This window comes from Stigmatopora argus, chromosome 22 (genome assembly GCF_051989625.1).
Source record: "Stigmatopora argus isolate UIUO_Sarg chromosome 22, RoL_Sarg_1.0, whole genome shotgun sequence".
Lineage (NCBI taxonomy): Eukaryota > Metazoa > Chordata > Actinopteri > Syngnathiformes > Syngnathidae > Stigmatopora > Stigmatopora argus.
Genome location: NC_135408.1, coordinates 160,929 through 176,159, shown reverse-complemented (window position 1 = coordinate 176,159; position 15,231 = coordinate 160,929). Strand labels below are relative to the sequence as shown.

The following is a 15,231-nucleotide window of genomic DNA, read 5'->3' as shown; positions in this document are numbered from 1 at the left end:
TTGCACTGTTGCTCTTGGGACCTGCAGCTGCTCCCATTGTAGCGTTTGTGGGCGTTTGCATCCAATGAGCCCTATTTAAATGGCCTCAGAAGTCACCAGCTGTAGTCACTCATAATCACTCACAAGTCAAGACCTACCGTATGCATGCATGTACATCTGTGTGTGCATGTATGTATATATGTGTATGTACACGTATGTGTGTGTGTGTGTGTGTGTATATATATATATATATATATATATATATATATATATATATATATATACATACATATACATACATGTGCATACACACATGTGTGTATATATATATATATATACATACATACATATACATACATGTGCATACACATATATATATATATATATATATATATATATATATATTTCAGCAACACGCTTATTTATTCATGTATTTATTTATTAACTTACTTATTACCTATTTGTCTAAAATGCCTCTCCTATTTCTGAATCCTCACCCTCTTGCTACTGTGACAACGAAATTTCCCGAATACAGGATGAATAAAGTAATCCAATCCAAGAAGTTAAGAGGCCATGCTATGAAGCTCACTTCACTGTCACAACTTTCTAAGTCACCAAAATTGCTAATTCGTGTTGCTGTATGTATATTTTTGACCCAGCAGATTCAATCACTTTCTGTTAACCCATAATAAAGTCATAAAAGAACCAAACTTAATGAATGTTTTTTTGGTGAGAAAGTATCTGTTCCAATCACTCTATCAGAGAAAAATCAGAGTTGTAGAAATAACTGGAAACTCAAGAGAGTCATGACATTATGTTCTTAACAAGTGTATGTAAACTTTTAACCACAACTGTATTTATTTGTGTGTATATATATGTACATGTATGATATGTAAATACAGTCATATCTCTACTTACGAAATTAATTGGTTCCAGAACTTTTTTCGTAACTTGAAAATGTTGATAGTAGAGGTATACTTTATATGTAAATTCTCTAATTTGTTCCACGGTCCTCACACAACGACCAACTAAACCAGGGGTTGGGAACCGTTTTGACAGCAAGAGCCATAAACAATTCACATTTTCAAATGTTATTTATTGAGAGCCATACTCAGAATTTAAAAATAAATGACCATGTGTGCATTTTTTATTAGTCATTTTGTCACTTTCGTAGAACAACAGTCTCTGAATTATTTTGACAACATTGCTACACTGTTGCAAATTAATGAGTATCGACAGTGAGAGGTAAGCGAGAGGTAAGCGACCTGTATCCACAACAGCAGAATGCCAAATTACAACTCCGTCACTTGCACGTATTTAGGTCTTTTGCCGAGTAAACGCAGCTTATGGAGAAGCACCACCAATTTCGTCACACGCAGTTTCTGCGCGTGATGACAAGTAGGCTTTTTGTGTTGTTGATAATGACGACAGGGCCTATGTCCGATTATTATTATTATCAGTGAGAGTATTATGCATGCAGAAAGGTCTAAATAAAAAAATAAAAAAATGATTTAAGGAGGGACTAAAGGTAGTGTCAACGCCAAAGTGCCGACGTGATGCTCCCATTTGTGTGATCGGGACTCGGCACTTTCACCAGGGGTTTCCATATTTGACCTCGGAGAGCCATATGCAACCATCAAAAGAGCCGCATATGGCTCCCGAGCCATAGGTTCCCTTCCCCTGAACAAAACCCTTTAAAATTGGCCTAAGTGTCCCAATTTTTTATGACAGATGTGAGGAACACAAAAATGAAAATTATAAGGAAATTATTTATTAATGTCTTAAAATAAATAAAACATAAAAATATACCCTGCACCGCTGAAATAGTTCCCTCCACGGCCGTTGTAATGGGAGATGTGATGGCCACGTTTGTCCGCCAGATGGCGGCAAGAGCCCTTTCTACCATGGCCGAAGGACGTCCACTTTGTGTACTACAATTTATACTTTTACGTGTGCCCTGTGTGTGTGCGTGCGTGTGTGTGAAAATATGTGCCGTGTTGCATTTGTACGGTTTTTAATCACTTAAGGGGAATTGCAATCATTAATAATGGAAGCATTTAGCTGAGGTGGACAGGTATGTAAGAGAGAATCTTGAAAGTTGGATAGTGGTTGTTGTGAGACAGCCAATAGAATTGAATGTTTTTATTGTCATTATATGAGATAAAATGAGAGCCCAGTTCAGGGTAGCGATGAATTGTCAATTTCCCACTTTTTTAAGATTGTCCTTGCCAATCGTTATATTTAGTATTGAGCTGATAAACCCTGTAATTGCAATGCCAAGCCTGTTAGTTTTAAGCCTAACTTTTCTCAATTTGTATGCCTTTAAAGCAATAGAAAGCAACCTCATCAAGTTGACATTAGTTCAATTTTTATGCAATACGTAAAATCTCTGACAGTCATCAATATGACGCATGACAAAGCATATTCCACCTGCCTAGGACAGAACAGGGAATGCCTTCCATGCACTGAAAACACTCCGTCTCCCAAGGCCTAGGAAAATTATGCCCATTCTATATATAGGAGATACAACTCTAGACCATGTTTATTCTAATATCAAACATGCTTATAGAGCCACTTCCCTCCCTCACCTGGCTGGATAAGACCATCTCTGCCTGTCCCTCACCCCCGCATACATTGTATTTTTGAAGAAGGCCCAGAAACGACTCCATTTCCTCAGGGTACTCAGTAGGAACAACTTGGACACTAAGCTTCTGGTAACCTTCTATAGAGCCACTGTGGAGAGCATCCTGGCATACTGCATTACAGTGTGGTACGCTGGAAGCACGGCAGCAGACAAAAAGGCCATGCAGAGAGTGATTAACACTGCCCAAAAGATCGTCGGCTGCTCTCTGCCCTCATTGGAAGACATTGCCAGCCCTCGTTACCTCAGCAGAGCTGGAAACATTGCATACCACCCTGGTCACCACCTGTTCCAGCTGCTGCCCTCTGGCAGACACTACAGGTCTCACTCATACGGACAAATAGGCTTTAGGACAGTTTTTTTCCGACAGCCATCGGGACTCTGAACTTGCGGTAGCACGAGACACAATCCCTTCTGTGTAATAACTTCGGGGTGAGGTAACATGAAGGATTGGGCGGTGATCTGCCTCCTACTGGCTGGCTGAAGATAAGTGAAAAGACGGTGGGGGGTCAGTGATCCGTTTTTTTTCTTTGTTGGCATCTGCGAGGCAAGATTTGGTTGCGCTCGAGGGGTGATGCGATGTATCCATCACGGCAGAATGCCAACGAGTCTGAAATTATGACTTATTTGGGCCTTTTGCCGGGAAATTGCACCTTGTGGAGAAGCAATACCAATTTTGTCATACGCAGCTGGGTATGATGACAATTAGGCTTTGTTGACGAGTCAATGATGATGACAAAGCCTATTATTATTCTAAAATCAATTAATTTATCCAAACCAGCCAGCTACTATTTACCTAATTGTTTGAATGAATCCAGTTTCTGCATTGTTGTTTCATGTTTGATATCTTTAAAAAAAAGACAATACTTAAGATCTAATTTGCAAGTCACCCTCATATTGTTGACCTACCCAAGGACAGTGAAATCACTGGCTCAATTCTTCCTGCAACCAAGTCGTCTTAACCCCACCAAGGAGACAATGTTTATTTAAGATAGGAGCCATAGCCCATAGCTACATAGATAAAGTGACTCAAGCATTGTTGCCAATATGGGATAATACTGTCAATTTTCTCTTCCTTTTCTCTCTAACCAATGATGTTTGGCTCTGTTTACAAATGCCCCCAGGGAGGTATCATGTTTGAAATGTCACTTTTTAACCGTGAATATTGCATTTTAGAGAAGACTGCCATTAGTCCATAGTAAGTTAAATTCTCATCCGGTTTCCAACCACATCACACAATTTGCCGAGACTCCATAATCTCAAAAATGCTGCAAGCACAACTTTTTTTTTTTCCCCCAAAAAAATTTCTGCACAAGTTTGCGTCCGGCAATGTGTAAAGCCAATTGACGTAATGTTTTAATGGAAGGGATCCGGTAATGTTTTTCTTTGAGAATTGTTTATTGTTTAAAGACTGATTTCTACTACCTGACACCCATATTGCACTTCGACAGACAATCTCTACTTAATTCATGCTGTCGTCTTCCCAAATCAGATCAGACGATCAACCCACTAAATTAACATCCAGACACCTTAAAAAAAATCCCAACACCATTCCACTAGATCAGGGGTCGGGAACCTTTTTGACAGAGAGAGCCATAAAACATTCATAATTTCTAATGTTATTTCTTGAGAGCCATTCTCGGAATTGAAAAGTAAAAATATATGAAAGTGTGATTTTTTTAATTTTTTTGTCATTTCATCACTTTTAACATACAAAAAGTCTCTGAATTCTTTTGACAACATTGTTATGCTGTGGCTAATAAATCAGTATCAATGATGTCATGCATGCAGAAGAGTAATAAAAAACAAAATTATGATTAAAGTAGGGGTACAGGTAGTGTCGACACCGCAGTGACACTTATTAGTCCGTTCGGGCCTAGTTTTCTCACCAATAATTTCCATATTTTACCTCACAGGTTAGTGGAGAGCCATATGCCCCCATGGGAAGAGCCACATATGGCTCCCGAGCCATAGGTTCCCTACCCCTGCACTAGATGCCAAACAATTCCTTGCTTGGACAAACTCCACAGTCCTAAACCTAATCTGACCCAACTCACACAACACATTGTATTGGTTTATCTGCCGTAATACCAATATAAATAATAATCACAACTAAAAAGAGTTTCTGCAATTAGATACATTTGTAAAGAATTATGACAATGCTCTTCCGTCTTACATTTCACTCTTTTGTCTAATAATTTTCCATACTTTTCCCGTAACACACAGATTTAAGCACAATAAGAGAGAAACAACAATAATAATGATAGAGGGAAAGACTCCCGGCCCAGTTTGACAGCAACAAATAAACACACATCACATAGACAGGACTGTGACATGCAGATTTGAGTGCACTTAGAACCAATTTAGACATTTTTTTCCTCATCTCTTTTGCGCTGAATTTACTTTTTTTCCTCATTTTATTATGACGCCCAGCACAGTCATATTTTGACATCCATACATTTAAACGTTTAAACCTTGAGGCAGACTCTATTCATTCTCAACAAATTTTCAATACTGGATCAGGGCTGCAATTTCCCCATCCTCTTGTTTTCCTCAGGTTATCAACACACACGCACCACAATGAAACACTAACAAATGGACACATTCACATGGACTCACTAGAGATGACTTGACTCTTTTGGATAAGTCGTCACCTCGGGTACCCAGGTACGGGTCCAGCCTTTTAAAAGGGTCTTAAATGCCGTGGTCACGGTCTTCCCAGATATCGGCTCAGCCTCTGGGTCCTCCGGCATATTAACTCCCAAGCTCGAAAGACCAATAAATACAATACATGTTAGGTTCACCAATAGACAAATAAATATCCCCTGAAATTTTTACATTACCGATGATAAACGGATATAGACCTGATGGCACCACATCTGAACACTGACCATTATGCTGACCATCTGTTTATATCAAGCTAGATAATGGACTTTTAAGACAAAATGCTTTCAATTCAAACACTATAGTCAGTGGTTGTCTAATCACAGGCTTTGTTTAAATTCTTAAGCGATGCAATGGCCACAAAAAAACGCCCACTCCTCTCTTCTGCCTAATACTAACGTGAAGGGAGGGGTGTCTTTCCACAACTGTAAACAGCAGTTTACCTAGCTAACAAACGGTGACATTACTTATCCACTGTGACATTGTTTATTTGCCCTTCTTTGCCCTCTACTTAAGTTGAATGCTGAGCTTGTTGCCAAGAATGACTTTTAATTACTCCTTAAGGGTGCTTTTTTTTCTCGCCCTGCACTACTTTTGTTGTTGCCATACTCGATGTAATTATCTTGTCTTTGCCGTGTATTTTATGTTAATTTAAAAACACGAGACAAACTGTGTGCAAACATGATTCTTTTATTACCTTTATAACCAGATCTGTGCACTGCCGCAACAACCTTTGGCCAATAACATGGGTGTGCAAACTGGTCCTCAAGGGCCGCAGTGGGTGCAGGTTTTTATTTCAACTAATGAGTAGATTAGATAAGAACTTTATTTCATCCCGTGTTCGGGACATTTCTTGGTTGCAGTAGGAAGACAGACACAAGACATTGTAGATCTAGGTAAAAAACTGGAGCCAATCTGGTGTCTTAAAAGTGAAATCTGTTGTTTACAGTCAAAGGCTGCTTGTTTAGGAAATTGGTTAAACTCTTTGTGCTGGATCAGTTGGAACAAAAATTGCACCTCCTGTGGCCTTTTGTGAAATAGTTTGGACACCTCTGGCATATAGGTGGCATTCATAATTGCAAGTGTTTTAAAAAAAGACTTATTTGCACTTTGATTGCCCCTCTTGTCGCACTTAACTTTCCTTCAAGTGGAGTGACATCATGGGCAGTGAAATCCTATTTGAGTTTATCAGATTGAGAAGTGTCTTGTCCATATCGGATATGTAACTACTTCCCGCCAGATTATTATTTTTTGAGTGTGTATAAAGGCCTAAACTCCGAAATAGCTGTTCTGTTCAGGCTACAGTGTGTAAGATTAAATGCAGCCCACTACTTGAGAAGTGAAACTCACTGATGCATGCTATTACGTCTTACATAACAGCAGCTTCTGTAAAATCGTGTCATTAGTTAGTTTGATGGACTCCCCTAGTAAAAAGGCAGTTATGAGCCACAGGTTACTTTCTATAAACATAAATGGAGAGCTAACTACTGGTCTTTTCTCACATTCTAACCACACCGGCAAAGATCTCTTTTGGTAATGCATTGACAGCATCCACAAAGACAAATAATTTCATAAGTAGCGGAACGGTCTTGAAAGTGTGTCACGATTCTATCCTCAAACACCAAAACTCAGGATCCTAACCACTTTCTCACCAAGTATTGCAATTTTGATAAGCATATCGTTATAGGCCTTATTCTTCAAATTTCGGGAGAGGAAGCTGACATAATGTATATTTTTTCATAGAAAAAAAATGATGCTGTCGTAACCCTATAGTGATAGAAAGCCACCCATATCGTGATAGATTTATTTCTATACCACCCAGCACAAGTTCGAATCATCTTGATGGCTTTGGCTTCTCATATTTCATAACTTCTTTCAATTTATTTTTCTTCAAGTGAAATATTGCACCCAGCACCAGTTTAAATGGATTTTACGTTTATTGCCTTTGTTGTCAGCCAATGTGTTAATAATTATGCATGCGTGTAGAATTTAATTACAAAAATATTTGATGCAATACTAAGAACACCTAAGAAAATTGTTGGCACTTTTCTCTTTAAATTTATTTCAGAGTTCCTTCTGAACACTCTCAAGAGGTGGTGAGACCATACGATTGGACATTCACCACAGACTACAGAGGCACTCTAATTGGAGAAGAAATGCAGATAAAGGTGAGATTGTCTAAAAAATGTAAGAAGCATAATTTTAAAAAAGCCACTTCTGTCAGAAAATGTATATCAGTGATCCCCTCGACCCCCAAAACCTCTCGAGTTATGTGTTATATCAATAGGACTGAATAGTATTGGGGAAAAAACTGACATTGCTATTTTTTGTGTTTGAGAAATGTTAGGTACATTGAGTTTGGTGTAATTAATAAAAGGGACAATACATATTAATGAACATATACATGTAAATATGTGAGATTATAGCCGAAGGATAGTTTAAATCATTAGTCTCTTGTGCAGGTTGATGTGAAAAACAAAATAAAATCAATAAGGCAACAGTACAGAGGAAAAAAACAGGACAAAAGATTAGAAAGCAGCATAGAAACGATGAGACATACACAAATGGTACAGGTCTAGACAAGATTGTGATAACAATGTTGTTCATCCAGCAGCCAGGCTGATTGACAAAGAGTATCAGAGACTGGAGTTGATGTACGGCATTTGGTATTGAGTTCCAGGTATTGTAAATTGAAGTTTTTTTTTTTTTACCAGATGACTTGAATAGCTCAACCAGAATTGGTTGACTCACCATGACCACAATGAATTGAAAGATTTGAATTGGAATGATTGCTTTATACAAATCCCTCAAATTTCGCGGATAATGTAGAAGCAGGATTCACCCCTATTATTAACGTATTTACTCGCATATAAGCCGCTTTTGTTGGACAAAAAATGATGATTGAATCGAGGGTACAGCTTCTATGCGCATAAAAACACGACATGCACGAAACTGCAAGTTGACGACGCCATGACACAATGACGTCATGATGCAATGGCGCCGTGACGTCATGACGCAAGCGAATGCGGCAGATACGGTCATTTATTTCAAAATAGAGAAAAGATCAACAGATAAAACGCAAAACAAAATTTATTTTGAAGTCTGAATAAAATTCAAGAAAAAACGCACGTATCTTGCATAAAACGTGAAAAAACTTACGTTCCAGTCTCTGCTCGCTTGGGGCACGGCCATCTTACCTAGGGTGCTGGTGTCTAAACCTAGTTAAACATGCTCTGACTGGCCGTACGCGAGTAGCCTTGATTTTGAAATAAAACAAAATTCCACTTGGATTTTTTTCCGTTTTATTTCTTGTTCGAAAGTGACAACTATTGGAGTACCGAATTTTCACACCTATAAAACGCACCGTGTGTTAGGGCGCAGTCTCATTTGCCGGTATATTTTCTGTTTTTTGTCATTACATTGGACCGATAAGGCGCTAGCATGACACCAGGCTAGCGTACCTATGTTATGCTAGCCGCTAGCGTATGTGCACAGGCAAGACGCACCGACCGGTTGGGCGCATCGACCATTTTAGAGAAAATTGGACTTAAGTGCGCCCTATAGGTGTGAAAATACGGTAATATGAAGCAAACATCTTAAACTTCTGGTAAGAAAATTGTAATTTCTGTACAGTGGTATTCCGAGATACGAGCTTAATTCGTTCCGGGACTGAGCTCGTATGTCGATATTCTCGTAACTCGAACGAACGTTTCCCATTGAAATGAACTAAAAACAAATTAATTTGTTCCAACCCTCTGAAAAAACACCAAAAACAGGATATTGGATTGGAAAAAATGTTTTATTTTTTCTAATTCGCCATCTATTAACAAAGTAACACATAACTAGAGGTTTAATATTACTAAAATGTGTTTAATAGTACTAAAATTATACGGCTTTCAAAGGGGGGAGAGAGAGAGACGGCCAGAGAGAGGGGGGGGTTAATTCGTTCCAACCCTCTGAAAAAACACCAAAAACAGGATAAAGCATTGGAAAAAATGTTTTATTTCTTCTAATTCGCCATCTATTAACAAAGTAACACATAACTAGTGGTTTGATATCACTAAAATTGACCCCACTAAAATTGACTCATTGACCACACCAACATTGCCTGGTGGACTGTAAATCTCATACTGAATTCCTAATTTTTACTAAAATGGCGGTGCAATTACTAAAGGACACAGTCACACAGTGCGACTAATTGCTCAGATAATAATCCTTCTTGGGGGGGGGGGGGGACACCCTGTATATACATGTAGAATCAACATTAGAAAATTGGTTCTGCGGATGCACAATGTGTGGCCTCTTGAGTCACGATGCCTTTAGTTATGTAGTCAATTCAGAATACATTTTCATTCAGGCCTCATGCTCTGCCATAATGCCAGCCGGTTATAATCGGGTAGCCGCACTGAACATCTGCGATAAAATTGAAGTTCTTTCAAACATTAATTTTCCGTAACGCTTATCCTCATGAGGGTCGCTGGGGTCCCAGCGAACTACGCGTAGCAGAAGGGGACCACCCTGAATTGGTTGCCAATCAATCGCAGGCCACAAGGAGACGGACAAATATTCACGCTCACACTCATTCTTGTTGGGGCAATTTAGAATGTAACCAGCCTACCATGCATTTTTTGGGGATGTGGGAGGAAACCGGAGTAGCCAGAGAAATCCCACGCAGGCCCTGGGTAGAACATGCAACCTCCATAAAGGGAGGGCGATAACTCCCCGAGGTTTGAACCCTTGATCTCAGGTCTGGCCACAATCCATTGGGTGTATTGACAAAAGAACTATATATCCCAGGAGTCACTGCGCAGTACTTTTTTACGGGGAAAATAGAGTCGGGGGCTGCTGTAGAGGATGGTGTACCCTATCGACCTATTTATTTTATTTTATCGTGATAACAATTTTAGTATTGGTCCATATATAAAGCGCACTGGATCTTTACCGGATGATTCGCCTAAAGACGTTTCGCCGACGGACGTTTGACAGACGGACCGGTCGCCGAATGAACGTTCGGCCTAACGGAGGTTTTGCGCGCTCGCCCCGCCCCCGGATCGTGTGTGTACATGTTTTTCAACCTCGGCCCGCAGGCCATATAGGGCCGTTACAGATAACATTCATTTAGGAATAACAAGGGCATGTACTGCCCTCCGCTGGACATATTTCTAAATACAAGTACTGGACATATTTCTAAATACAAGTACGTACTACACAAAATGTGCTGCCATTTTTTTTATATTTTTTATTTTATCTTTGCGTTTAAATTAGTAGCCATTTGGAGATCACGCAGAACAGTATGTGACAGAAGAAATAGAGAAACAGTAGTAGTAAACTTACACCAGCATAGAAAACGTTGAGATTAATCTTTGAATTAAGGTTCTCAGCAAATCATTTTGAATTTATATTTCCTAAAATACTACTACTTTAAACGCAAGGATAAAATAAAAAGTATTAAAAAAACATTGGCAGCATGTACGTACTTGTATTTAGAAATATGTCCAGCGGGGGGCAGTACATTTTGAGATGAAGATTTAAAGTGGAAGTAGAAAGTGGTCTTGTTCTTGTCGTCTTTTTTTATACCGGACATCCTGGTTGGCTAGGTGAGCCAAGGGGAAGGCGACGGCGACGCGGTCCATGTTTTGCTATCCCTTATGGAATGTTAGAGAAAAGACCTTGCTGGGAATACCACGCACTAACAATTCTGTTGAAGGTTGGCACCGCGCATTTCAATGTAGTGTGTCAGTTGTCCATCCAAATTTATCTCGTCTGATAAGCAAACTCAAATTAGAGCAAAGTGATTGGGAAATACGAATACAACAGGCTTATGGCGGTATTATACCCAGACAGACCAAAAAGTCATACACAGTTGTTAATGAACGGTTTAAAAAAGCTCACGGGTGACTATGAAAACCCGGATCGATTTCCAAACAAACTACAGTACCTAGAAGCCATTGCGCTTAATTTGTACGTTTTACTGTTTTAATAAAAACTGCCACTGCCATCTGTGAATTCCCTTTGTACATAATTTGTAAGTTTGTATTGTATTTGTAATTTTTGTACATAGTTTGTATTGTATTTGTAATTTTTGTACAACATTTGTACGTTTTTTACTGCTTTAATAAAAACACCATCTGTGAATTTGCTTTGTCTTTTTAATAAAATAATTTTTTGAACGGCATCTTATTGATAATGTGTTTAATATTAAAAAGCAAGTAAAATTATTATCTTTGTACTGGCTCTTGACTAATTCATTTAAACCATGTCTATTTACTCCCAAACGTACTTGTATTTAGAAATATGTCCAGCGGGGAACGTCCATTCGGCGACCTGTCCGTCTGTCAAACGTCCGTCGGCGAAACGTCTTTAGGCGAATCATCCGAGTACCCACTGGATTATAAGGCACCCTGTCTATTTTGGAGAAAATTTAAGACTTATGTGCGCCTTATAGTCGTGAAAATACGGTATTTATTTATTTTTTTCCTCCCCCTTTTCTTCAAGCCAGTGGTGGATGGCTTGGCCCCTTGTGTCGGCTTGTGAGAGATCATCCCATGTGGCATGATGGGCATTGAAGTCCCACAAATGAGGCAACGGCAAGTTGGGAGGGATGGCAGCCATGTAACGTGACTGTTTGGTGGACCGGAGAATCGGGAGGAGACAGGGGGGACTTAAACATTGGTGAGAGATAGATTTGACCTTCTGGCAGTAGGAATGAGGATTTGCTGGATTTCAGCTGGGCCAGAGGTGATGGGCTGCGTTGGGATGCCAGGTCAAATTCCCCTCCAGAGATAAGGTGAGAAGTGCGGTCCTCCGGATTGAGAGGAGCCACCTGAGTTGGCTCATGCATCTGATCAGGATGCCCCCTGGACGCCTTCCTTTGGGAGGTGTTCCGTGCACGTCCCACCGGGAGGAGGTCACAGGGCCGACCCTGGACACGCTGGGGAGACTATGTCTCCCGGCTAACCCAGGAACACCTTGGAGTCCTCCCGGATGAGCTGTCTGTAGTGGCTGGGGAGAGAGAAGTCTGGACTTACCTGCTGAAGCTGCTGCCCCCGCGACCCGACTTCGGATAAAGCGGGAGAAGATGAGATGGGATTTCGTAACTTGGATCTTTTTTGTATCTCGAGGCATATAAAAAGCATTCGTAACCTGACTATTCGTAATTAGAGGTATGACTATATTACAGTATATGCATATCAAAAGACAAATGTATTAATATCTAAATATAATCTATAAATAAAAAATGTAAATACTTTAAGTACTATACTCATAGTGGAAACGGTTCCTCTCTGCTCAACTTAAATGGAAAAACAATTTTTAGGAGCTTTAGTCCAAGTCCTTTTAGTCAGATTCGAGAGACGTTGGATCATCGATAGAATCTTCAGGGGGGACCCTGTTGGGGAAACAGGAAGAGCTGCTTTCTGCGAGAGGTGTTCGGCGCACAAGGAACATGGCGACTGCCATTTCTTTTCTTGTACGAATATGCTTTTGTCCAAGGACATGACTGTCAATATGATTGCCAAATTCAATGGCTCCGACCACACTATCATCAATCTTCTGGACCCATTGTTGCAAACTGCATCCGTTATACAAGAACTCCTGCAGATGTCCTAAAGGAAGAACACGTTCTTCATCGTCATCCTTGTCGTTGTCCGCTACCTCTTCTTCTTCACTCCCCGATGGGATCATTTCGACGAGGTCCTCATCAGTTGGGGACTGGGAGTTCTGATTGGCTCTCGAGTAGCGTGTTTACATCCTCTCGTCATGCCAGCTTCGCGGCGGTATCTACAGCTTAAATTCTCATAATGCTGGTTCTTTTTATTCCTAGTGGTTAGCACTCGCTTGGTGTCCTTGGAAAAGGAAAGGGATATTGTGGCTGCATCATTCAGAAGAAGAATTATGTCATTTATTTTGAGTATTCGACTAAACTACAACAGAATGGAATGTGCATAACGTGCCCCTTGGCCATCTGTGAACGGTTTCCAATGTTTTATTACCTCCCAGGTTGCAACAAAACTTGCAGCAGTTGTGAAGTTTGGAGATGCGTGACGAGACAGGGCACTTGGAAACGTGATGTACGTGGAAGAGGAGAAAAAAATAAAAATGTCGGTCTTATTTAGACGGGGGGGGGGGGGGCGGGGGTAACGACAATATTAAGAACATGTTGGTGACTGAGGGCCAATGGATTCATTGACACACAAGGACCTTGCACAAGAAGTGAAATAAATGAGCGATCAGAGGAATAACACACTAAGGCAAAACATGATTTTAACTAAACAGGACTTGCCAAAATTAAGAATCTCAGATGGACATTGTCTTTCTTTAACCCGATGCAGAGAGCACCACCATTAATTCCCTGTGCTGATTGGTGATGATCAGGATAAAGAACGCCTGTGAATGTATCATGTCTGTAATTGAGTTTATCAGGATTTTTTTTTCTTCCAAGATGCCGCCGTTAGGCGACAGCCGGTGGCAGTAGCTCTGTACGGTCTTATTAATTTTCTGTGTTTTACAGCCTTTCTATCTTTTAAAAAAAAAATACATTTTAATATTTCTTAATACATTCATTTTTACTTTACTATGTACTTTATGCTTTTTACTTAAATGTTTATACAACTTTCTTTGTGCTATTAGCTTGGTTTCTTTCTGCTAGTTCCTTTTTGGAACCATTCAGCCATGCTTCCGCTGCCATACAAATGGGATCAGCTATGAACAATACACAGCAGAAAGACCAACACCTTGATGCTGCTGGAAATCCAGAGCTGAACAACCGTGCCAGGAGAAGAAGCGACACTTCAGACCAATCATTCCATCTATTATTAGGGGGAAAGTGAGATCCCTCCCCAATAAGATGGAAGCGCTTTCGGCGCTTTCCAGGCCGGAAATGGAGTATCTGAAGTGTTGCACTCTGTTGCTGTTGATTTTTCAGCTCCAGACTACTAAAGGAATGTGCGGATTAGCTTGGAAGAGTGATTCTGCATATTTTCAACCTCGGTCTCAGTATGCAGAAGTTCCCCACCTTGTGGAAGACTTCCCGTGTGTGGTTCCAGTTTTATCTAACTCTACAATGTCTTTTTCTTGTTTCTGTCCGTTTTTGCTACTGCAAACAAGATGGCGCCGCTCAAGTGGCAGCTGGTAGCGGTAGCTCCGTCCGCTCTTGCTTGTTTTGTGTTTTGCTGCTCTTCTATCTTTTATAATTGCATTTTAATATTTCTTAAAGAAATACCATCGGCTAGAAATTTGGGTATTCCACCTAGAAATACCAAGGACCGGCCTTTTGGCCGAAACCTGAGGTGTGAACAGTCCTTTGGTTATTCAAATTTGGTAGCTCCAAGCCTTTCCTTCTGCTGAGCAGAAACCCTTGTTATGCTAATTGAGTTGTACAACAGGAAGGGACATTTGAGTCACTGTGGAACTTGTCTTTGTCCTCCCTTGTATTATTTAGAAAAAGAGTGTGCTTTCTGTCATCTGTTACTTGTTTTGTTGTCTTCTTTTCGGAGACAGACCTGGCATCTTTTGTGTTTCCTTGACCCTATGTCCACTGGATCCAAATCGGGTTGATTGTACAGACGTTTCCCTACACATCAAAGTGGCCAAATTTAACACACCTGGTCTTCAACCAAGATGAGGAAAAGACACATTTTCATGAGGAAAAATAAAAAAATAATTACCAGTACTTTTAGGAACACAAAAACTGAAATGGGTCAAATTGACCCGTAACATAATATATACATGTTTTTATTATATTCCTTTTACCTAATAATAATAATAAAATACTTATTTTTAATTTATAACCGTTTTGATTAGATGAGTATTAAAAAATTGAGAAATTTTGTGTTCTGTGTGTGAAGGCTTTTTCAACATGAGAAAACAACTTCCCTTCCCCCTGCTGATTCCTCAGCTACAGGCCACATTTACATTTGAAGTGCTGCTATTCACAGCCAACAGAGGTG

At 40.0% G+C, this 15,231-nt stretch overlaps 2 protein-coding genes across 6 annotated transcripts in view; both read left to right on the top strand.

Annotated features, from left to right (window-relative positions):
- tiprl (TIP41, TOR signaling pathway regulator-like (S. cerevisiae)) overlaps positions 1-15,231 on the top strand; it is a 53,392-nt gene that overhangs the window by 9,303 nt on the left and 28,858 nt on the right. For all 5 annotated transcript variants that reach the window (XR_013298221.1, XM_077593253.1, XM_077593254.1 and 2 more), the window contains exon 4: positions 7,353-7,452. Coding sequence is in view for 4 of the 5 variants with exons in the window: in XM_077593253.1 (XP_077449379.1) it covers positions 7,353-7,452 (100 nt within the window). In the remaining variant the exon portion in view is untranslated. The remainder of the gene's footprint in view (positions 1-7,352; positions 7,453-15,231) is intronic.
- Positions 1,214-15,231, top strand: part of LOC144067951 (uncharacterized) — a 77,054-nt gene continuing 63,036 nt past the window's right edge. The window contains exon 1 of the mRNA XM_077592053.1: positions 1,214-1,235. The gene's annotated coding sequence lies outside the window, so the exon portion shown is untranslated. The remainder of the gene's footprint in view (positions 1,236-15,231) is intronic.